The following is a 24,931-nucleotide window of genomic DNA, read 5'->3' on the forward strand; positions in this document are numbered from 1 at the left end:
ATGAGGACGGCGGCAAAGGTGAAATCTTTGTCCATGAGGTGAACTCTGCAGCTTCACTGATGGTAGATGAACCCCTTGTAGACTGAAAAGACCGGATCGAGATCATGGTCTTCGACTGCGGTGATTTGAATGCTTTTGCGGATGAAAGCACGATTTTCGTCGACGGAACCGTCGTCGACGGGCCTTTCGTCGACGGAACCATCGTAGACGGGACCTTCGTCGACGGGACCTTCGTCGACGGAACCATCGTCGACGGAACCATCGTCGACGGGACCTTCGTCGACGGGACCTTCGTCGACGGGACCTTCGTCGACGGGACCTTCGTCGACGGGACCTTCGTCGACGGGACCTTCGTCGACGGGACCTTCGCCGACGGGGCCCCCGTAGACATCTTCGACGTCGAACCTGTCGTCGACGGAGTCGTCGTGGTCGTCGTCGACGGCCTGTTCGTCGACATTGAGATTTTACTCGTCGATGTTGTAATCGTAGACGTCGCAGTCGTCGACGTAGCTTTAGACCTTATCGTCGACGAAGCCACAGTCGTCGACGAAGTCGTCGTTGACGGAGCCGAAGTCTTCACCACAGACCTTGGAGCAGAAGCCAGCGAGCTGGTAGAGGGTGCAGACCCAGGTTCCTTAAGACTGGACTGTTTCACCACAGGAGTAATAGGAAGAGATGAGGTTGATTTCTCCTTAGTTTTACTCTTTTTAGACTCCGCTCTCTCCACAGAAACAGAAGCCTTTCTTTTCTTGGGAGTTGAATGAGAAGATCCCTCCTCAGAATCTGAGCCTGATGTGGCCTTCTTCTTCTGAAGCCATAACAGTAGTCTAGCCTCTCTGTCTCTTTTAGTTTTGTCAGAAAATTTTCTACAAAACTTACAGTCTTTCACCAGGTGTTTAGGGTAGAGACAGTAAAGGCAGTCCTCATGTGGGTCCTCAGAGAACAGTCTGGCCTTCCCACAGGACCTGCATGGCCTGAACAGCCTCTTTTTAGAGCCGTCAGCCATTATAAGAGAAATAAGTACACACAGTACCTTAATGTAGTAGACAGGAAACAAGATTCCAAAAGGTCAAAAGTTCACTCAGGAACAGAACGAAAACTGAGCAGAGCTCAGGGAGACTCCTTATCACACGAAGGCGGTTGGAAATCTGAGGCAGGAAGCTTCTGCTGGGGAGTGTGAGGGCAGGGCAGCAATGCTGATTGGCTGGCTTTTGGTCCAAACAAAGATGTGGTCTGGTTACCAAATAATACAGCCCCTATGGGGATTTTCTATGCAGTTTTTCTTCTCTATGATACTGCTTGGTCATTCTGTTACCGTGAGACTCCCACCATGACGACGGGGAAGATACAAGCATGTGAATCTATGAAAGATGTAATACTGGAGAAGTAGCAAATACACCCTCTTGAAGCAATAGCACCTGGCATCCTACTGGTCCAGACCGCCGGACTCACTCCAACCATAATTTATTTACTGTTTACATTCGTGACGATGCACATTGCGATTTGCTTTAGTTAGGTGGCGGCCCTTAGTTCAGTGTTGCCAGTGGACGGGACACTGATTGGGCTGGGTTTATTTATTTATTTATTTATTCAAAGTTTTATATAGCGCGAACAGGATCCTTACAGATATCAGAGCGCTTCACAAAGACAGGGTAGGGGCAGTAGAGATAATGGGAACAGTATAATAGTCAATAACATGGTAATAACATGGATAATAAAAACATACATAAAACCAATCCAAATACAATCAATTAAGGAAGTAATATAGGACAGCACAAGTCATTGATCCCACTACAGAGGTGTTTAGGAGGATCAGTAAACCAACGTGTATCCGGTCTTGGTCGGTAGTAAGAGAGTAGCGTAGTAATGCCCCCAACAAGTAGCGTATAGTGCCAAGGGATAGGGTGAGCAGTGACATGAACCAATGCAGAGTCTCTGAACCAACCTCTATAACGATCAGGAGATCTTGGCCAGAAGGATTGTTTTCACCTCTTTCTTGAAGAGTGCAGTGGAGGAGATCAGCCTTGTTTCAGGCGGGAGCGCATTCCAGATCCTGGGTGCCATTCCTGAGAAGGAGCGCTTGTAAGTTTTCACTTTCCGGAATCTACGAGGTTTCAGGAGTAGATTTTTTGTACTCCTATTGGATCTCGAACCTCCTGATATAGACAGCTTTTGGGCGAGGTAGTTGGGTGCCTTGTGGTGTACGGCCGCGTGTGTCATCACTGCAATTTTTAGCTGTATTCTGGCTTCAAAAGGCAGCCATTTTAGAGACTTTAAGTCTGGGGATATGTGCGAATGCTTTCTAGATCCAGTAATGAGTCTCGCGGCAGCGTTCAGGGAGGCTCTTAAGGGTGCTGTTGTGGATAGCGGGAGACCGCTGAGGGCCGCAATTCCATAGTCTATTCGAGGGATGACTAAAGCCTGTACAGCCGTTTGGAAGTCTTTGGCCGGGAGGAAAGGTTTAATTTTCCTCAGCGTGTTAATTTGGAAATTAGCTGCTTTTGTGGCATTGCTGACGTGCTGCTGCATGTTGAGCCTGGCGTCGAGTGTGATGCCTAGGGATTTCGCCGAGTCCACGATGGTAGGTTGGACATTGAGTGCTGTTAGGTTGTTGAGCCAGGTCTGGGTGGTGGAGATTTTCGCCGGAGGTGAGATGAGTAGGAACTCAGTTTTCAGGGCATTTAGTTTGAGGTGATTAACGGCCAGCCAGGATTGGGTGTTGATAAGCGTGGAGTTCAGATGTTTGATATCTTCCGGGGATTGTAACTTTAGATAGAGTTGTGTGTCATCAGCGTACATATGAAATTGAACATTGGATGCTTGAAGCAAGGTGGCGAGCGGTTCCATAACGAGGTTGAACAGTGTGGGGGAGAGGGAGGATCCTTGTGGGACACCTAGATCTGCAGGCACAGGTGTAGATAGCACATTGTCGATCTTGAACCTCTGAGACCGGTTGTGAAGGAAGGACGAAAACCACTTGAGAACAGTTCCCGATAGCCCCATTCTAGTACTTAGCAGCTCCAGCAAATTCTCATGCTTGACCGTGTCAAATGCTGAGGAGAGGTCAAGAAGGATGAGGAGGCAGGACTCATTGCGGTCCAGAATTTGGAGGGCATCATCAATTATGTGTGTCATTGCTGTTTCCGTGCTATGTTTCGCTCTGAAGCCTGATTGATGAGGGTTGAGGAGGTCAAATTGATCAATGTGTTTTGTTAGTTGGAGTTGGACACATTTCTCCAGCAGTTTGGCCAGGGTGGGGATATTGGTGATGGGCCAATAGTTGTTTAGGTCAGCCGGATCAGCTGTAGGTTTCTTGAGTATAGGCGTGACTTGCCCCACCTTAAGGGAGTCTGGAATGTGGCCTTGTTGCAGAGAGCTGTTGATGATCTTGGTCCAGAGAGGGAGGAGCAAGGGGATAAAGTCTTTTACAGCATTAGCAGGTAGAGGGTCTGAGAGGTGATTAGAGGGCTTCAAGGTGTAGAGCAGTTTGTGAATTGCTTCTTCCGAGTAGGTATCGAAGTGCTGCCAGGAGGCCTTGTTTTTAGGTTGAGTGTCTGCCATTCTGGTGTGGTTGGGGTATCTGCTTACATCCAAGATGAGGTCATTTCTTATGTTGTCAGTCTTTAGTTTAAAGAAAGCAGAGAAGGCTTCACAGTGTGGGGTGTCATTTGTTGTGCTGTTTGATTGAGTGGGTTGTGCCTTTGTTTGAGTCTTGATAAGCTCGAACAGCTTTCTTGGCCTGTTCTTCGCTTGGTCCAACTGGCGGCTGAAGAAATCCGACTTTGTGCGCTTTATTTTCCTAAAGTAGGCATTTCTCTTGTTCTTAAGCTTTCTGAGATGCAGTGCTGAGGGATCCGATCTCCAGGTGCGCTCTGCCATTCGCATATTACGCCTTTCGTCATTGAGACTATCATCATACCAGGGGTTAGACATTTTGGTGGAGACTCTCTTCAGTTGCAGAGGGGCGACTTCATTGACTATTGTATTCATAGAGTCAAGGTAGTGGTCAGTCAGTGATTGAACATCTGAGGCCCCTGAAGGGGGAAGGAGGAGGTTGCCGATGTGGGGAGGTAGGGTAGAGGGGTTGAGATTCTTCAAATCCCTTTTCCATGTTTTGGTTTTGATTGGTTGAGTAGGGTTAGGTTTAACTTTTTCGTTGATAAAGAAGGTGATAATGTGGTGATCTGACCAATCGCAGGGTAGAATCGCCTCTAGTTGAATAGCGTTCTCTTTGGCAATGATGAGATCGAGTATCGCGCCTTTGTCGTGTGTTGGTTTATCGCATAGTTGGGTGAGGTCAAGCGCATTGAGGAAAGTTTTTAGACTATTCACCACGGTATCTTTCTGATCGTTCCAGTGGAGATTGAAGTCACCCAGGTAGACTTGAGTGGTCTGCCGACCGGCATTGGAGGTGATCAGGTCCATGAATTGTTGGGTGAATATGAGATTGTCACCAGGCGGGTGATAGATGAGATGTAAGGCACAGACTTGTTTGCCCTCACTGGTGATGTCGAGGCAGAGTAGTTCACAGGAGGAAAGGGGGGGGGAGGTGACTTGAGTAACGGAGAGATTGCTCCTAAAAATGCATGCAATTCCCCCGCCCATCTTGCCAGGAGACCTGTCCAGCCTAATGATGTGATAGTTGGGGGGGACTAGTATGTCCATAATCGGGGTAGAGGCTTCAGTGAGCCACGTTTCTGTTAGAATGGCTAAGTCCAGATCCCTTTCTGAGACGAGATCCGCGATGTCGGAGGAATGTCTCTGGGCCGATCTGCAGTTTAATAGGATGCATTTGAGTTTGGGAGAGAGAAGGGTGGACGAGCTTTCTAGTGTGAGGGGAACTTTTCTGAGGTTGTTAGGGACGGAGCCTCTGTTGTTGAGTGTTGGGAGCCTTAGAGGGTTTGTAAGAATTGTGGGTATGGGGATGTGCGAGTTGGACAAGTCTTTTACCGGACCTGGGCCATAAGAGCGCAGGAGAGAGCATAGGTCGCGGTCCGACAAGGGGTTGAGAACACGACGGGGGCGGCGGGAATTATTGCGAACGGGGATAGTAGTCCATTGATGGTGTCGTCGAGGGTATGTAGGGAGGGTGCGAGGGTGCGTCGTTTGTAGGGTAGTGGGATGGTGGGAGGTAGACTGGGCTGTGAGGAGAGAAGGTCTTTGATTGTGTGGGTCTTTTTTGATTTGTAAGATTTCCTCTTTGACTTGTTGGAGGGTGGATAAAGTCAGGTCAGGAGGGACATTGGGGAGGGCGTTGGTGGAGAGAGCCGTTGGTGAGTGGTTGAGTAGTGTGCTGGGGAGCAGGCAGGGTATCAGGGGGGGGGTATACTAGCGTTGTTGCGGGGTTCAGCGGTGCTACTGAGTGGGATGGTATTCACGGTGTGACCGTGTTTGTGGGCGAGGGGTGTGGGTGATGTAGGTGAGACAGGCGGTGGGTGGGAATCATAGGTAGTGACTTCAGTGGGAGACGGTGCCGGTGAGTAGAAGAGTGAGTGAAGGCTGAGGACAGTGGGGGAGACCGGAGGGTAGTGAGGGCTGAGAATAGGAGGTGGGAGAGCGGGGGATGCTAAGGTAAGGGAGGAGGTATGTTCAGTATCTTTTGTTGGGAGGGAGATAGAGTTGTGAGTGGGAGTGGGGAGGGAGCAGGGAAGGGAGAGGTGTCTGCCGCGGGGGGGATGGGTGGATAAACTCCGAGTGATGGTGTGTGCAGATGTAGGCGTGTTGTGAGTGGGAGTTGTTGTGTCAGGTGTGAGAGACTCGTGGGTGGGAGTAGGGAGGGAGATGGGGAGGGGGAGGTGTCTGTCATGGGGGGGATGGAAGGGGGGGTGGATAAACTTTGGGCGGTGGCTTGTTCAGATGGTGGTGTGTTGTGGGCGGGGGATGTTCTGTCCGGGGGGGGAGGGATGGAGGGGGAATGGGTGGGGATAAGAAGGGTCATGTTAGAGGGGCTGCTAGTATGTGCGGTGGTGTTATTTGTGACTGTCCAAGGGGAGTGGTGGGCGTTAGCAGCAGGTGGGCCATTTACTGGGGTGTTAGGGGTAGAGGTGTAGTAGGTGGTGGCTGCGACGTCAGGGGTGGAAGTGCTGGCGGAGTTCTGAGTGGGGGTCCGCAGCTTGGAGAGGTGCTCTTTGAACTTGGGGAACAGGTTGTCTAGTAGTTCCAGATTCTTGTCCGTGGATTGGATTAGGACAATCCCGGTATTGTATATAGTAATGGTAGACCTGCCAGGGAAGAGGTGGGAAGGTGTGATGGTGAGAGTTAGGCCATGAGCTGTTTTCCTGGTGGTGGAGACTGTGAGTAGGGATAGGAAAGTTTTTCTCCATTGGGCTCTGCGTGAGGTGTGGAAGATAATGTCAGTGTTCAGGGCTCCATTGCCCGGTGAGAAGTAAGTGTCGGCAAAGGGTGTTTCAGGGTGCGCCCTCAAGAAGTTGTGTTTAAAACGTTTAGTGGCATTTTTGGAGAGCGGAGTGGAGGGGTAGTTAATTCTAAACGTGTGCTTGCCGTTAAGCTCCATATTAGAGAGGTTGTGGTGTTAGGAGTAGGAGATAGGACGATAGTACAAGCTGTCAGCCGCTAGTTACAGGGCCAAGGAAGACACTAGTGAGTGTCGCTAGTGATAGCCTATAATATAAATAATATATTGGAATAAAAATAAAATACCTATGCAGGTAGTAAAATACCTGAATCGAAAGTGACAGTAGTGAGTAGTCAAAAATATGTGAGGTACATGTGTCAGTAACAAAATACAATTGCAAACAAAAGTCAAATGCAGAAAAGGTATTCACATTCTGTGCATTACAAATGATCAAGATAAGATAAAGCTAGGAGTGTAATACTGCAATAATAGGCAGACAATCTTTCATATATGAGGTAGCAATCTGCGCGATGCATATGATCAAAATATAGGTAGAGGTATAAAGTTACAATAATAGGCAGACATTCTTTCACACTAGTCTAAAGTACTAAAGTCCAATAGAGACTAGTCTAAAATGGCCGCCAGGTAGTACAGGTCGAGACAGTAGTCCTCTGTTTGTTGCAGTTGTTTCGATAGCAGGGAAGAGCAGCTTCCCTTCACTACCATGCAGGCAAGGGGAGATAGAGACATTAGTCCTCTGTCTGCTGCTATTACTTTGAGCACCGGGGATGGGATTACACTTTCTGTTTAAGCAGGCAGAGCTCAAGTCTAGCTGGGAGGAATTCTTATCTCTGTGTGGGGGAGTTGAGCTAAGGGGCCTCGTGGACAACAGAGGTAGGTGGGGGATTTATTGCTACAGTTTTATGGCTCCAACCATTTTGAACCAAAGGAGTTAGTTTTTAAAAGAGAGCAGGCGGGTGGGGGAGGTAAATACCTTAGGTTTCTGTGTGCCTGTTAATTTTGCCCGTAGAGTTATAACGGAGCAATGCTTTAGCCCATGATGATGATGATCCCTTCCGCTTCGTATAAGTGGTATTTCATTCACTCCTATAAACATGTTCTTCTTTATTTGTTTGTTGAGCTGTGCTTAGCTCTCGCGGGTCCGCGGCTCGGGAGTGTGATGATGCGCCTGTTTTTGCTGGCAACCTGCGTCCCAGGCCCTGCTCAGCCCTCAAGACCGTCAGCGTTCCTCTGCTGGGTGAGGGCGGGAGGGGGGGGTTGCGTTGTCGTGTCCCGGTTCTGGTCGACAGTGGGGGAGGGTCCGGTGCCTTTTTCGTTGTGCAGAGCGGGATAACCGCTCCGCACACAGTGCTACCACACTCCGGTGCAAGGGAGGGGGCCAGCTTCAGAGCCGGTAATTCACTTCAGCAGCGGCTCTACCGCGGTGCGAGACACCCGCTGCATACATTCCCAGCGAAACCATCAAAGGCCAAGCCCGGCGCCTCGATGGCTTGCGCTCCACTGCGGCACTGTGGGAGGCGAGAGGTTAGCGGCGGGCAGCCGGTGGGGCATGGACGAGGATGGCGCCGTCGTCCCGCATCCGGCCGCCGGTGGGGCTAGGGGAAGTTGTCGGCTTCAGGGGCAGGAGCCCTTCAGGTATCCACAGTCCGGTGGAGGGGATGAGCTTCAAGCCGACCGCCGCCGAGCCTCCGTAGGATCGAGGCTTGGCGGGAGCAAGAGCCCTGCAGGGTGTCCACACTCCGGTGTAGGGGGGGAGGGAAGCTTCAGATCCGCAGGCAGGAGACTCACTATGTCCCCCATCCGATGCAGGTTCCACAGTCCGCTGCAGGCTCCTCAATCCGGTGCAGGGGGGAGGGGGCGAGCTTCGGAACCTCCGTTGGCCCTCCGTGAAGGCTCCGCAGTCCGGTGCAGGGGGGGAGGGGGGTGGGGGTGAGCTTCAGAACCACTGCCGACCCTCCGTAGGCTCGCGACAGTCCTCCGTTGGGGGTGGTGATGTCTCCAGGCGATCCGGACTGAGAGACGAGTGGCTAGCAGCTGGCTCCAGCCCTCCGCCGTTCGAGGTAGAAAGAGCAAAAATAAATAAAAGTATGCTGGTTACAATCCTGTTACTCTCACGTAATCGGTTTCACGGAGCGGTGGGTGCTGACAGGGATAAGTCCAACAAGTGGGATCCCCAGCACAGGGAGCTCTTAGCAAGCTCCTGCTCCGTCGGCCATCTTGCCTATTGGCCTTGGGTTTGGGTCTGCCGGGTAGGGGCTGTGCGGCAGCGTGCTTAGATTTTTAGGTCTCGCGACCCATCGATGCGCGCATGCGCATCGAGCAGAGCGAGAATTCATGTCGGCAAAATCCTCTTCAAACTAAGGGCTTTCAGCCCGGCGTTTTCTTGCAGTTCACGTGAACATGCACGAGCATTCACGGCCAGGGCTTCTCCTCCCCTAGCAGCACTCCTCCCACACCAGCAACTCCCCCCTCCCACACCAGCACCTCCCCTCTCTCTCCCCGCAAACACAGCCTTGCCGTAGCAGCACTCCTCCCACACCAGCACCTCCCCCCTCCCACACCAGCACCTCCCCTCTCTCACCCCGCAAACACAGCCTTTCCTTTCATTTCTCCTCCCCCTCCCCAGCCCGTAGCAGCACTCCTCCTTTTGTTTGCCTTTTCCCACCTATCTATGCCTGTCCCTGTCTTACTGTCCGTGTGTCGCCACAAGCTAACTGCTCTCTGGTGTCTGAAATGTGACTCGCTCTCTTGTGGGCTTCTGCGTCAGCCCCTCTGTCATACACGGGGCTTGTGTGGTGGGGGCCTCGGGCTCACCGTGTTCTCTTGCCGCTCTGCAGTTGCGACGGGATAGGCGCGCAGCTGCCCAGCGCGGCTTCCAGGGGTCCTCAATTGTATCCGGCAGAGTCAGCATATACCGGCTGGAATTACATCCTGCATCAGTGCAAGCTGAGGCTGGAGCTGCAGAGGGGAGGGGGAGTCGAGCTCTAGGCAGAGGGGCCAAACGGTGGCGAAGCCCTCCAGCTCAACGGGGAGAGCTGGGACTAAAAAACAAGCATTGGCATAGCCAATAGGTCTCGCTTGTGGGACCTTATAAGTATTTTGTTTTGCAGCACAATATCCTTGTAACTAAATACTTATAAGGTACCACAAGCGAGACCTATTGGCTATGCCAATGCTTGTTTCAACATGCTACACCCAGGCACACCGCACACGTGCCAAGAGTCATCAGCGGTTCAGGTGGTTACCCCGAGGAGTGCAGGCAGCAGCAGGCCTAGGCCAGCTATCGCTATCAGTTTATAAAGGCAGGCCAGTGCTTGGCCACCCACCACCACCAGTAGCCGTAAGTAGTAGCCGTTGCCAAACCAGCGTTGCTTTTTGTCTTTTTTCTTGAGCCTGGCGGGTGCTGTGACGGTCACTGGCGTGGTAGCTCCGGCTTCCTCTCCATATGAAGAATCTATGATGACCGACCCTGGCCTCTGGAAGTGCAGTAGAGAAGTCGCTGCTCCTTTGCCACTGACAAGTGTGGCAGAATAAAGGTTAAGTGTGTGTGTATGTGTGCAGGACAGACAAAGCAATCACTCAATACATGATTAAAGCCTCCTTTACTTAAATTACATTAACTCTGGGTGGTTGGGACTCAGGAGTGGCCTACGCCAGCATCAGCACAGGGTTAAATTGCCCCAGAGCGGTGAACCACAGCTTAGCTGGACGAGGGTTCACTGTACTTAAAAAAACTGTGCAAACCTGTAAAAAAAAAAAACGCTTGTAGAGATCAGTTATTCCTATAGGGCCGGCAGGGGTTAAGTTAAAGGCCCTGCCTGGCCCCTGCCCTTCTTCCAACCTTCTCCTGGCCAGGCAGTGGCATTGTACTTGCACACAGTGCCCGGCGCCATAGGCATGATTGCTCAGGGCAGGCCTTGGACTCATCACTCGGTGGTTCACTTCACAATTCACTGCTTACGTATAAGTGAACTGTGAATAAACCACAGAGCGACGAGTCCAAGGCCTGCCCTGCGCAATCATGCCTACAGAGCAGGGCACCGTGTGCAAGTACAATGCCCTTAGGATTAATGGCATTGATTAGTAGCAGACTAGGCCGCCACTGCGCCACAGGTGTTTCGTTAGCAGGCGTCAAAGCAGTGTGGAAATCACCCAGAGGCAGGGTGGCATTCCAGCTAGCTGCCAGCAGGTATTGCCGCAGGCACCGTCCGCCTTTGTAAGGCTGCTCCATCGGCTCGGGCCCGGGCCTGCATAGAGCGCTCCCAAGCAGTGATCGCAGGAGGTGCCAAAACTAAATCATGAATGCTTTGCCTTTAAATGCTGTAAGTTTCATAGGTTGCCTTTATGATTTTAGGGAACATGAAGAGGGGCCCTCAATAGAAGAGAGGTAGAAATAAAGGTAGAGCAAGAGTGGTTGAAGGGAAGAAAGAGGAGATGTTGAGAAAGAGGTGAAGCAAGAAGACAGCGGTGAGGTAGTGAAAGAGAGCTGAAGGTGAAACAAAGCTCGAGAGTGGTTGAGGTAGAGAGTAAGAGGTGATATACAAAGTTCATAAGGAGAGGGAAAAGTAGAGGGATGGCTGTTGTGTCAGTGAGAAAGGGAGAGTGGGTTGATACTGGGAAAGGGGCACAGAAAGATGAGAGAGGGACAAAAAAAGGTTGAGAAGGAGAGGTGTAGTAAGAAAGAAGTAAGACAGAGGTGGAGGGAAGAGTGGTAGACAGACAGTGCACAGGTGAGGTACGCAATGAATGGTGATGTAAATTGAGAGGATAGGAGAGAGAGAGTGAGTGTAGACTGTAGAAATAAATGAGGAAGTGAGTGAGGTGTAACTTAGAGAAATGAGGGAGGGACAATGGTGAGAAAGAGTGGGTAGATCGAGAAGTGAGAAAAATTAAGAGGTGAGGTACAGAAAGGTAAAGATAGGTGTGGGAAAAGAGGTATACGGTTGAGAGAAAGGGGTGAGGTTGATGGAAAGTGGACGCTAGATAGGGAGATGATGGTGACAGTGCAGTGTGGTGCACAGCGAAGGGTGGAGAACAGACAGGGAGGTGAGGTAGAGAGCGAAGGGTAGAGATGGGCACAGAGACTGGCCGAGAAGTGAGATTGTGAGAGGCTCACTTGAAAGATGTGCCTGAGAGAAAGCAGTGAGGCTGAGAAAGTTGAACTAAAGAAAGGAGGGATGTACAGTACTCAGGGACATAAAAATCTCGAGATAAATATAGAGGAAAAGTGAGAAGTGAAGAAAGGATATATACAGGATACATGAAGCGGCAGCGGGGCACAAAAAGGTGGAAGGTGGTACAGAAGCACAAGTTACTTATCTTTGGTAACGATATACCTGTAAGAAACAGTAGCTTGTATTAAATTCCATACCTTAGAATATCCCACGGCGTTAGACTGGATCCGGAAAGTTTTGCGTAGCAGTACCCCTGCGCGTCAGTAGGCGTCATCTGCGGCGCCGCGTCAGTCGTCGGCGTCGTGATCGCCGGAGTACTTAGACGCCGCCCTCGCGTGCGGACGTCAGTTCTTGTACATAGCTTTCCGCACCAGGAACGCAGAGCCATGCCAGAGACCGACACTGGTGCCATCAAACTAGGGCCCCAAAGGGAAATACCTTAACCCTAGATATCTGTTCGCAGAACGGGGAGGATGGGTGGGGCGGTAAGGAATCTAACACTAACTACTGTTTCTTACAGATATATCGTTACCGAAGGTAAGTAACTTGTGCATCTGAAAGAAACAGGTTAGTGTTAGATTCCTTACCTTAGAATAGATACCCCAACAATACCAACCCCGGAGGTGGGTCTGCGAACCGAGATCACACCAGAAAGTCCTGGAGAACAGAACGGCTGAAAAAGCCATCTCTCCGGACTTGGCCGTCCAGGCAGTAGTGTCTAGCAAACGTGTGCAGTGAGGCCCAAGTAGCTGCCTGACAGATGTCCTGCAAGGGGACTCCACGACCCAGGGCAGTTGTAGCTGCTGTGGCCCGAGTGGAATGGCCCTCAACCCAAACAGGGGGCTCCATTCTAGCCAAGGAGTAACAGACCTTGATGCACAACACGACCCACCGAAAGATGGTTCGTTTGTGCACCGCCCGTCCCTTCTTCGCGCCCACGTAACCAACAAAGAGCTGGTCGTCCACCCAGAACTGGCGTGTGCGATCTAGGTAGAAGGATAGCACACGTTTTGGGTCCAGAAGGTGGAGCCTCTCTTCCTCCTTCGAAGGATGCGGAGGTGGAAAGAAGGTGGGCAAGGTGATAGACTGCCCGATGTGACAGGCCACAACCACCTTGGGCAGAAAAGAAGGACAAGTTTTTAAAACAACTTTGTGCGGTTGGACAGAAAGGAAAGGAGGCTTAGAAGATAGATCCTGGAGCTCACTCACACTCCTGGCAGAGGTGATGGCCAACAGGAATGCAGTGTTAATGAGTCAGAAGACGAAGAGGGCAATTGTGAAGTGGCTCGAAAGGAGCACACATCAAATAGGTTAGAACAATATTCAAGTCCCACTGAGGCATCAAGAAAGGAACAGAGGGAAACATGTGCGTGATGCCTTTCAAGAATCTATTTACAACAGGGGACTTGAAAAGAGAAGGCTGATCAGGAAGCCCCAAAAAGGCTGAAATGGCAGAGAGGTAGCCCTTAATAGTGCCCAGAGCAGAGCCCTGCTGGGCAAGAGAAAGGAGGAAGAGGAGAACCTCAGAAAGGGGGGGCAGAGAGTGGATCCACAGCTTTTATTGTGCACCATGCCACAAATTTGTTCCACCTGCAGGCGTATACTGATTTTGTGGAGGGACGCCTGGCTGCCAGAATCACATCAGACTTCAGGAGGCAAGTCAAATGGCCTCAACTGCCGCCGCTCAATCTCCACGCATGGAGATGGAGGCTGGACAGGTTCGGGTGGAGGACCGTTCCCCTGCTGCTGCGACAGAAGGTCCTCCTGAGGAGGGGGATCGACTGACATGCTGAGTAGCTCGGGATACCAGTATCTTCGTGCCCAGTCCGGAGCCACAAGGATGACTTGGGCCCGGTCGCGCCAGATCTTCTTCAGCACTCTGGGCAGAAGTGGTACAGGCGGAAAGGCGTACAACAGACAGAGAGCTCCACTTGCGACGAAAAGTGTCTCCGAGCGAGTGCCGCCTTGGAAATTCCAACACGCAGAATTGATGACATTGCGCGTTCTCTTTGGTGGGAATAGATCTAACCAAGGCTCTCCCCACTGCTGAAAGAGGCCTTGCGCCACGTCAGAGTTCAGACGCCATTCGTGATCCATCATGCACCGGCGGCTGAGTTCGTCCACCCTGGCGTTCAGGGAACCTGCCAGGTGTTGAACCACCAGGGTGATACCCTGGTGTTCCAGCCATTGCCAGAGGCGCAGAGCCTCATGACAAAGGGTCCACGACCCCACCCGCCCTGTTTATTGCAGTACCACATGGCGGTGGTGTTGTCCGTGAACACCTGCACTACACTTCCCCAGACAGAGGGAAGGAATGCCTTCAGTGCAAGCCGGATCACCCGCAGCTCCAGAAGGTTGATGTGGATCCGGGACTCCGCCGGAGACCAGAGGCCTCTGATCTTCCTCTCTCCCATGTGGCCCCCCATCACAGGAGGGACGCATCCGTCACCACTACGTGATCCGGTTGGGGTAGGGAGAGAGATCTGCCCCCGACCCAATCGCGGATCGTGAGCCACCGCTTCAACTGTCTTGCAGTGCCCTCCGAGATCCGGACGTGGTCGGACAGGTGGCCCTGATGCTGTGCCCACTGAAACTTCAGGTCCCACTGCAGAGCCCGCATTCGCCACCAGGCGTGATGCACCAGAAGGATGCAGGAGGCCATCAGCCCCAGGAGCTGCAGCGTCAACCTGACCGAGACTCGGGATAAAGGCTGAAAAACCACTACCATCCAGTCTTCTGGGTCCAGGACAGCTAGGACCTGAGCCAAAGTCAGCATCTTCAACTTCTCCTTCCGGAGGAAGCCGTTGACGCTCCGTAGGTCAAAGATAGGGCGTAGGCCTCCTTTGCCCTTCTTGGGTACCAGAAAGTAGTGGGAATAGCAACCATGTCCTACTTCTGGCCCAGGAACACGCTCGACGGCCCCCTTGGCCAAGAGGGCCGTAACTTCCTCCTGCAGAAGTCGCAAGTGATCCCCCGACATGCGGTGGTACTTCGGTGGCATGGCTGGAGGGGTCGCCTCGAAGGGGAGGGAGTAGCCCCTTTGGACGATTTGCAGCACCCACTTGTCCGATGTGATGGAGTGCCAGTGGAGGAGGTGATGGCGAACCCTTCCCCCCACTGGCGTCGAATGGGCCTGAAAACTCGGAGGGTTTTGAGGCAGATGGGGCAGGAGTGGACTGACCTTGCCGGTGTCCCCTGGCACCGCCACGGCGGTTACCGCGACCGCGTTGAGGCTGGTTCTGCGACCTGTGGCTAGCTGGACATGTGAGGCGCCCCTTCCTTGGCCACGAAAGGCGGAAGTTTGCTCGCGTTGGCTGAGGCCCAAAGACTTGGCCATAGCCCTGGAGTCCTGGAAACGCACCAGCGCACTGTCTGCCTTGTCGCCAAAGAGAAGACGGCCATCAAAGGGCATGTCCATAAGGGTGGCTTGGACATTCCCCAAAAAATTGGCGGACCTCAGCCAGGCGTGGCCGCGAACCGCCACGTCGTCTAAATCACCCTACCCAGCGAGTCCGTGGTATAAAGTCCACACCGGATGGAGTAGTGTGCTGCATCACTTCCCTCTGCTAGGGCTTGGGTAAGCTTTGCCTGGACCTCCATCGGGCACAGCGGCAGCACTTCCACAACCGTACCCACAGAGAGTGGGGGTAACAGCCCAAAAGGCAGGCAGTGTTGACAGACCGCAACCCCAAACTGAGTGAGGAGAACAGTTTCTTCCCTAACTGATCGTACCTTTTTCATTCCTGATCCGGAGGAGCGGTAGGGAATGCGGTCTGGGAGGTAGAGGCCTGGATCACCAGGCTCTCGGGGGTGGGGTGAATGGACAGGAAGCTGGGGTCGCCCGGAGCCGGGCGGTGGCGTTGGGCCACGTTCCGATCTACAGGGAGGCCTGTAGAGGGCTTGGACCAGGTGCCCACCAGAACGTCAGTGAGGGCTTCGTTAAACGGCAGGAGAGGCTCCGAGGAGCTTGCCTGCTGTTTGAGCACCTCAGTGAGGTGGTTAGTCCTCACGGCCGCAACAGGGAGCTCAAGAGCCAAGGCCTTAGCTGCCCTAGTCAACACCACGCTGTAAGCAGCCCCCTCCTCCGTAGCCACGGTAGGAGGGGAGACAAATCCAGTGTCTGGCAAAGTGTCCAGACCACTGGCCTCCCCCAGCTCGCCTGCCCAGTCCTGGCTCAATTGGCACTGCAGTGCCAGAGGGTCCTCAAACCACACCCAGTCCCCCTCGTCATCCATCTCCTGATAGTCAGGAATAAATGATGGAGCCGGGTCGTCGGTGAAGGGCTCACCGATCGGCATCGAAGACTGCGCCGGACAGCGACGGTCCGATGCCAGATCCGGACCGGGACGTCGTCGTCCGGGGATGGCGTTGGGGGCGACACCCTTGGTGACGGCGCCAGCGGAGGGGTCGTAAGGTCGACCGTCGTCGTCACGGATCCAGGCCTGGATCCTGAGGAGCCCTGCGGCGTCGGGACCGGGGTCGTCGACGGCGCCGGGGCCGAAGCACCCGACGGCACAGAGGCCGGAGCCGTCGGCCCGCTGGGTCTCCCAGACAGACACACAGGGCCCTAAGGCGCCGCTGCGGGTTCCGACAGAGGGGGGTGGGGAAGAGCGATGTCGCTTCTTCGACTTCTTGTGCCTCGACTTACCTGAGGACTTTGAGCCCGACGAGTGGTGTTGACTCGTCGAGCGGCAACGACTGCGGCCCCGCGACCGGTCCCTTGACCTCCTCCTGGACCGGGACAGCTCCCGCCTAGCCTTCGAGTTCAAGGCCCGACAGTCGGGGCACAACTTGTCAGCATTGTCAGCCCAGAGACAGTAAAGGCACCTACTGTGTGGGTCGGTCATCGACATCAACCAGTGACAATCGTCGCAGGGTTTGAACCTGGGCATCCCTATTGGCACCGCGAGTCAAGGAATCTACTCGAGAAGGATCGCAAAGAGATCAAAAAGTTTAGTCAAAAATTGACTAGGAGTACTGCTCTTCCCGAATCTGCGCTTGCTGGCGCGGAAAAAAGAAGAACTGACGTCAGTGCGCGAGGGCGGCGTCTAAGTACTTAGACGACGTCATCCCGGCGATCACGACGCTGACAACGGACGCGGAGCCGCAGACGACGCCTTCCGAAGCGCAGGGGTACTCCTACGCAAAACTTTCCGGATCCAGTCTGACGCCTGGGGATATTCTAGGGTAAGGAATCTAACACTAACCTGTTTCTTTCAGATAAGTGTCATGGAACTGGAAGTAGTCAGAGACAGCTACAGGGAAATGAGCGGAGAGAAGGGTGAGGATTTACTGATTTGATTTGTGAGGTAAACAAGACAGAGTTAAAGATTGAGCTTACATAGAGAAAGGTGGGGCAGAAGGAGAGGCAGAAACATGGATCAAGAGGGAGGTGAGGTGTGGTGATGAATAACTTATAAGAGGTTTGGGAGGAAGGGTAGGAAGGAAGTAGAGAGAGACAGGTAAAGAGTGGTGAGGTCAGATACTGAAAGAAAGATGGCAGAGCAACAGTTGGGCGAGGAGAGAAGAACAGATCTATAAAAGACAGGGGGCCAGATGTAGGTAATTTTAATTTACCACCTCTTAAATACCGATTCATACCGAATCGGTATTTAAGAGGTGGTAAAATAGAGGGGGGAGATGTAGGTATTTCAGATTCGGTAAATACCGAATCGTTAAGATTCGGTATTAAACCGATTCTGTAAATACAGATTCGGTATTGCCCATTGATTCCTATGGGCCTTGCAGCCCATAGGAATCAATGGGCAATACCGATTCTGTAATTACAGAATCGGTAAATACCGATTTTAGCAAGGGTGCAGTGAGTGTCACTTTGACACCCTCTGGCACCCCAAAAATAGGCATGTGCGCCATGTGGCACACAGACATGCCTTAAGGGCATGTCTGTGTCACATGGCACAGGTGTGCATGCACACCTGGATTCGGTATTTTACCACCCAATTGGATTGGGTGGTAAAATACCGATTCTTAAAGCCCTGTGGCACTCTGACATGTGCCAGCTACATCTGCATTTACAGAATCGGTATTTTACAGAGTCTGTATTTACCGATTCGGTAATTTTACCGAATCGGTAAATACAGAATCGGTAAAATACCGATTCTGTAAATGCATGCCCTACATCTCAAAATCCAATTACCGGTCGGTAACGGCCGAATTCGGCCGTTACCGACCGGTAATTGGCCACCTACATCTGGCCCAGGGTGTAGAGGGAGGGATAGGTAGAGAAAGAAACACAGTTAGAGGTAGACCGGGGGGAGGGTGTATAGATTTGGAGAGAAAAATTGTAGCGAGTAAGAGAGAAAGAATACCGGGGAGGGCGGGGTCCAGATTAATTGCCCACTTTGCCCTTGCCTTACAGAATCTCCGGGTGACTAACCACCCCAGTTACGTATACAAAGTTGTGATCCTCTCTTCAAAGAATGCAAATGCCCTCCAGCCCAGTTGATGTAATTAAAGCATGATGGCATCAGCCTTTCATGAGTGCTTTTGTAGTCTGTAAAGGGTAGACTGCAGTGTTGTTTAGTGCAGCTGTATTTATGTACAAACTTGTATTAAATGTGCATTATGAATTTAACTTCTAAAAGTTTGCAATCATAAGTAATGCACATAAGGGGATGGCAGCACATGGCAGTGGTGGCCACAGCATGTGATTCACACTTGACGTGGGAATCTTGCACTGTTGCTGTCACTGCTTCTTAAATTCAGATGGAGTATTACATCTGACTTTTAGCAGCGCCAGTTGAGGATGTAGGTGAAGCCCATAGAGTAAGTGGGTGGAGCCTGTGGAGGAAGTGGGTGGGGCTGGGGAAAAGTAGGTGTGGCCTCTGACAAACACTTGAGCACCTGGACTTCATCACTGCATCGAGGTAAGCATAAACTGATGTACCCGCGCTCCAAAGATAGGCAGCAGCCCCCCATCACTTTCAACACTCGAGGCGTGGGGGAGGCGGGACTGGTAAGGCTGAAGGGGCGCACGTCAAACTGAAAATGCTCCTGGCCAACTTTAAACCACAAGTAAAGTATGTGGCACTGCAGGACAAGCACTTTGAAGTTATGCATCTTGCTTTTCCAAGGAAACCATCCAGTTGCACAGATCTAGTACAGAGAGAACATAGGCCAAATTGAACTCTCCGAGTTTGTCCTTCTAGCTAACAGAGAAAAGCTTTCAGATGATGAAGGCCTCAGTCACTTTTCAGCACAAGAACTAACAGTAGTAATAACCCATCATTTATTCAGCTACCGGCACCTTCTTGATGGTCCCTTTGGCCAACAGAGACTGCACCATTTGCAACAAAAGGGATAGATGCATCTCCGAAAACCGCTCTGATGTAGGAAGCAGGTGAGCTGGGTCGGAAAGGAATGCAAAAAGAACAATTGATAGAAAGAATGCAGAACAATGTCATACATTCACCCCAGTACAGAGATCTGGGCCTAAATCCATCATCTTTTTGCTCACCATGCCATTCCAGTTTGGACCCAGCCATATGCAAATCAGTCTTGACCCTGCGTCCAATGGGAACAGTTCAGCCCGAACTGCCAGGCCAGGTACACCTGAACTGGAAACAAGCATCCTAGGACCGGTTTTGGGCTTTCAGTCCTCATCAGCCAGTATACCTTGACACCAGTGGCAGGGAGAGTACGGGACCCACATCTGGGCATACCCGTCCCACTCGGGGTGACAAATGCAAAAAGAACAATTGATGGACAGAATGCAGAACAATGTCATACATTATATATATAGTAAATAGATCTGGGCCTAAATCCATAATTTTTTTGCTCGCCATGCCACGGGTGACATACCCTGAAACTGGTCCCAGGATGCTTGTTGCCGGTCCAGGGAGGACCTGGCTTGGCAGTTCGATCTGGACTGTTCCCATGAGGCACAGGGTCAAGACTGATTTGCATATGGCTGGGTCCAAACTGGGGTGGCACAGTGGGCAAAAGAATGGACAGGGGCTTTCTCACTTGCGGAGTCCCCCAGGGCTCTGCACTATCCCCGCTCCTCTTAAACATATACTTACAGCCCCTGGTGGCAGCCCTAGCCAGCATGGACTGCCATATCTTCAATTATACGGCTGACACTCAACTCATCCTTAGGATCGACAACTCTACCCATTCCCAGGAGCTGGCGCACAACATCCTTAGATTTATAGTGAATTGGATTACAACAAATTCACTAAAAATCAACCCAGATAATACTGAAATCCATATGATCCCCAAAAAAAAAACAACCCCTGGAACAATCTCTTCTGGCCCCAAGATGTGGGCAACACCCACACCAGCACCAGTCATGAAAAGTCTGGGAATTCAAATAGACTCCCAACTGTCCATGGCCAACCAAGTCACCACAGTGGTCAGAACCTGTATAGGGCTCTTGAGACAGCTGCGGAAGCTTGTCCCTATTCTCTCAACTACATCACTTCCGCTGATTGTATTAGCCACAATTGCCTCCCGACTGGACTACGGGAATGCCCTTTACATTGGCCTCCCCCAGAGTCTCCTCCATAAGCTACAAGTGGTGATGAACGACGCAGCCAGGATGATAGTCAGGCTCCCCAGAAGAGCTCACGCCACCCCTCTTCTATGTAAGCTACGCTGGCTTACCATTAAACAGAGAGCGAAGTTTAAAGGCCTCTGTATTGCCATAAGGCAATCTATGGAAATGCCCCTACCTATATCAAAGACCGCCTCAAGAACTACGTTCCAGGCCGTACGCTGCGATCACCACATGCCCTGCGCCTGTATATTCCACGTTACAACACTATATCCAAAGGGGGCAGAGCCTTCTCTGTCCTACTCACACAGCTTTGGAATCAGCTGCTGGATCACCTTTGTATGGAACCGGCACTCCTCCCATTCAGGAAGCAACTCAAGACTGTCCTCTTCAAGGAGGCCTTGAATATCGTTTAACTATCCCCTCCCTCTGCTGCCATTGATACGACAGCCAACGGGTCTGGCCTCTCCCTCTCTAAATGTGCTTAGGGACCAGTTGGTGATTTAGCGATATATAAAAATAAATTACCATAACATAACAATGGATTTAACCCAGATCTCTTGACTGGGTGAGAGTGTCTGAATCATTCAGCATTCCGTCCATCATTTGTTGCAGGGTCGGAAAGGAATGGAAGAAAAGACCTGCTGGACCATCAATAATCCTGCCACCTTGGGAGAAAATATTTGATTCTGCTTCCTACAGGGTGGTTGTGTGCAGATAAGAGCAAACTAAAGCGCCTTAGTGGCTGATGCCGCAGGGGAGGAGGATTGGGTGTAACAGTGTCCCTGGTGACCTACCTAATGTCCCTCTGATCCCTATCCTCCTCCCCGAAAGTACTGAGATGGCTGCTGCAGTGGTAGCAAAGTCTGGCAATGCATAAACGTCAGCAGCCTGGAGTCGCCTCAAAAGGGTTCGAACTGCTATGGTAAAGGCTCAAGCAGTGTACCGCGGCTCTACTTTCTCTAAAGCGCTTGTGAGTGGAATCAGCCTTTTCTCCAAAATGTCAGGATCCCTTAAAAGGTATATAATTTAGAGATGCTTGTATGCCCCAAAAAAGCTGTGGATTGTGTCCAAGTCAAGCATCATAACACCACACTAATGCCCACTGCACGCCCCAAACAGTTAGTTATATCCTGGCCAGCCCTAATGATGCGCATTGCTACATCATGACTGTCTTGAATGGTTTGAGCCAAAGAGGCTTAAAACCCCTCCAGAACTGCCACGAAGGGGCATGCATACAACACTACAAGCATTTGCAATGCAATAGGTCTCGCATTGGGAAAGTTTGAGCTATTAGTATTGTAAATGACAATTTTTTTATTTATGTGTTGGTTTTGAGAATAGCGAAATGAATAGCTTTGTCATTTATAATGCCAATAGTTTTAACTTTCGCAAATGTGACATCTTTAGCATTTGTAATGCAATATGTGTTGTATTTACATGACTTAGATGTATTGATATTACAAAGAACAATGGCTTTTATTTTTTACAATAATTAATAGTTAAATAAAAGTTATTGTAATTTATAATGGCACTAGCTTAAATTTTTGTAAATAACTTTTGGGAAGATTATGTTCTTGGATTTTCGTCACAATAAAATACAATGAACAGAAATGAAATATTAACATTTTTTTGGTGACATTGTAATAAAGCGTGAAACATTGAGATAACATATTTGAACCAGTTGTTGCGTACCAGACTTCAACATCAGCCAATCGCGCTGATAAAGAGGTTTTAATGCGCACGATTCCAACGATTGCAAGTTGCGTACGATAGAATTTTGAGCAATATGTTCCTGTGACGTGCAGCAAGTTTTCCCGGTTGCAAAACACGATAATAGATGCCTATATAATGCGATATGTAATATTGCTCCGAGCGCAAAACGGGATTTTTGGCCCAATCAAAAAGAGAGCGTCGGGGTTCAATTTTTGGAAGCCTGATTTTTTGGGGGGAAAAAATGAACTTCACCCGTAGATGTATTGTTATTTTTGGGTATAAAACTAAAATGTTGGGATTATTTATGTGTGTGTAAACTGAAACCATACATACATACACACTTAACCACCATCCACGTCCTGTAAACTGGGCCCCAACTTGAAATCTATACTCTAAAATTAATTTACTCGCCAATAGTCTTGCACCAGGGATGGGCATATTTGCTCTGTGACCGCGGCGGCTGGGACACGCTAGTAGCCAGAAGGAGGCGTGCTCGCGACAGGCTGGGGAGCGCGCGCACAGGTTCCAGGCAGCGACGGAGGCCTGGCGCGCACGGCCTCCCTGTGCCGCGCGCCTCGTCCCCTTTTCCTCTTCCCAGTGTGTGCACCGCAGGGGCCGGTTTCCTACGCTGGGGGCCTGCAACCGCCGCTTCCTGCGATGTTGGCGGAGGCTGGCGGGGATGCGCCCCCGGTCTGGGGGAAGCTGCCGGTTTTGCAGCCACTCTCGGTCCTTCCCCTGAAGCCGGGCCCGCCTTCCCACCACTGCCTCCTCCACCCGGAGCCTCCGGAGCTGCAGAGGAGCCTGACTCTAGACGGGCCGGAGTACGAGGAGGAAGAGGTGGAGATTCCGCTGACCGCTCCGGCGCCTAACCAGTAAGTACCGAGATTCGGGGGGATGGCAGATCTCCCGATGCATGGGGCGGGGGTGTGTGTCTGTGTGTGCGTGCAGGGGGTGTAGGGGGCGGCGGCGTGTGTATGCGTGCGTGTCTGTATGTGTGTGTGTGTGTGTGGTGGGGGGGGGCGGCAGCGTGTGTACGTGTGCCTGTGTGTGTGTGCAGGGGTTGGCTGTGTGCGCACGGGAATATGAGGCACGAGATAGGCACGGCGCCGTGCGCGCCCATGAGGTCAAATCTGCGCTCGTGCCCCTCTCGTGTCTACATTCCCAGAAACGGATAACAAACGTCTGCTCGACCTAAAAAAGCAGATTGCGTTGATAGATCTCAACACCACGCTGGCTGAGGAAAACATTTGTTTTCCGAACGACTCAATCCTTTTCAACTCCCTCTCGGAGAGTGAGGAGTCACAGAAAATCCATGAGTGTTAACTTTGCCGGCAGATGCCTGGACCGCCACACTCTCGAGAAGAGGGCAAGGTTCACGTCCAGAGAAGTCACCATTGAACCTGTATGGCTACCTGGCAGCACAGGGGGATACTGCTAGGGAAAACCTTTTCCAGGCTAGGCAAATGCCTGGAAGAACAATTTCTAGAGTGGGGAATCTGCAGGAAGATGTATTCTTCAGAAATTAATCTTGTGAAGTTAACAGCATGACAATTTCCAAATACAACACTAGATGGGGGTAGTGCCCAGGATCTGATCTGCAAAACATGATCCAGACACACATTTATTAACAGATTCACACATTAACAGAATACAAACGTCAAGAGTCCACTTGCAAACCAACCTCAATCCAGTGATGTGAAAAAGTAAAGCTCTCTTCCTTCCTCACTGGACAGAAGGTCTCTACTCAGGAGAAACATACATGGACCCTCTGCAGAACTAAGAGTGGGAGAAGTGAGACCTGGGAGGTCTGGGTGAATCCATTAATATGCCTAGGTTGTCCATGAACTTCTGAAGACCCACTGTGTGGTTGTGGGCAAAATACAGACATGGCCACATCTAGTACAAATTGAGCCATCCCCATAGAATCTTGCCTTTTGCTCATTCAAAAAGTGAAGTGCTCAACCTTGCTGCTCAAATGAGTTGCAAAGATGTCTGGATTGCTAACCCTTGGCACAAACAACTATGGGGTGAAAGCTTTCTGCAGAGTTTCCCACTCATGGGACGAGTAAAAGCGCAGACTTAAGATTCTAATTAACCCAAATAGCTATCACTTGCAACCCAGACAGGTTGCATTATTTTTTCCTTCATATGGCATTATAGAAAGGGACAAAACATATGCTAATAAGTCCACATATGTATCTTACTGATCATGCCAATGAGGAAGAAGCATTCATGGTATCACTCTGGCCTAGCACTTTCAATTACTCTTTTTTGGGAGAGAGACAGATTTGAATAGATTTGAGGCCCTAAAAATTATACAATGCTTGTCCAAGGAATTTGCATTACTGTTCTAAGCAGGATTGTAAGGAAACATTTCAGTAGCTGGAGTATTTCCCCAGTCATGTCTGCTCAGGAATCTCAATCACAATTCTATCAAGGTCAGTCTGTAAGACAAAGGAATTGGGCATTTTAACAAACTTACCAATGTTCACTGAATCTTCCCAGTCATCCAGCACTTCTGTGACTATGAGGACATAGACGTATGTCCGGTGCTTCCTGTCCCGATTCTAAGGGAGGCAAAATTAAGTTCTCGTTAGGATATGCTGCAGGTGCCACAGTTACCTATTGTATCATCATAAACATGCTCAACAGAAATCAGACAGCGCATCAGAGAATGAGGATTTTATTGACTGGAGACTTCAGCTCATGGATACAAAACCCAAAAGTCTTTTCTGAGCATATGTTTATATTAGTCGGGCAATTCTTAATTTTTTTGCAGAAAAGTTTACATTTCTGGAGAAATACATGCCGCAAACATATGTAAGAAGAAAACAAGCACTGGCATAGCGGATACTTTGGGACCTTATAAGTGTTTAGCCAGAGCTAATGACATTGCCAATGTCTTTAAACTATGTTGTAGAACATTGTGGCTGCCATGCAGCATGTTGAAAAGTTATTATAAAGTGTTATAAGCATTTTTGGTATCTTATATATAATCAAGAAGACATTATGTACAACTGAACAACCCTATTAAAAAAAATTAAATAAAAATGTCCAGTTTCTTTTGTCCTTGCAATGCTGGCAACTTCCTCCTATCTGTTCTAATGCTCGTTTGTTATACCTTTTTTGTTGGGGGAGGGACATAAACAA

The 24,931-nt window shown here is 50.6% G+C and overlaps 1 protein-coding gene across 2 annotated transcripts in view; it reads right to left on the reverse strand.

Annotated features, from left to right (window-relative positions):
• Nucleotides 1–24,931, reverse strand: part of NUDT3 (nudix hydrolase 3) — a 351,126-nt gene that overhangs the window by 79,524 nt on the left and 246,671 nt on the right. For both annotated transcript variants that reach the window (XM_078644257.1, XM_078644258.1), the window contains exon 4: nucleotides 24,264–24,348. In XM_078644257.1, the coding sequence (XP_078500383.1) occupies nucleotides 24,264–24,348 (85 nt within the window). The remainder of the gene's footprint in view (nucleotides 1–24,263; nucleotides 24,349–24,931) is intronic.

Source organism: Lissotriton helveticus, chromosome 5_1 (assembly GCF_964261635.1).
Source record: "Lissotriton helveticus chromosome 5_1, aLisHel1.1, whole genome shotgun sequence".
NCBI lineage: Eukaryota > Metazoa > Chordata > Amphibia > Caudata > Salamandridae > Lissotriton > Lissotriton helveticus.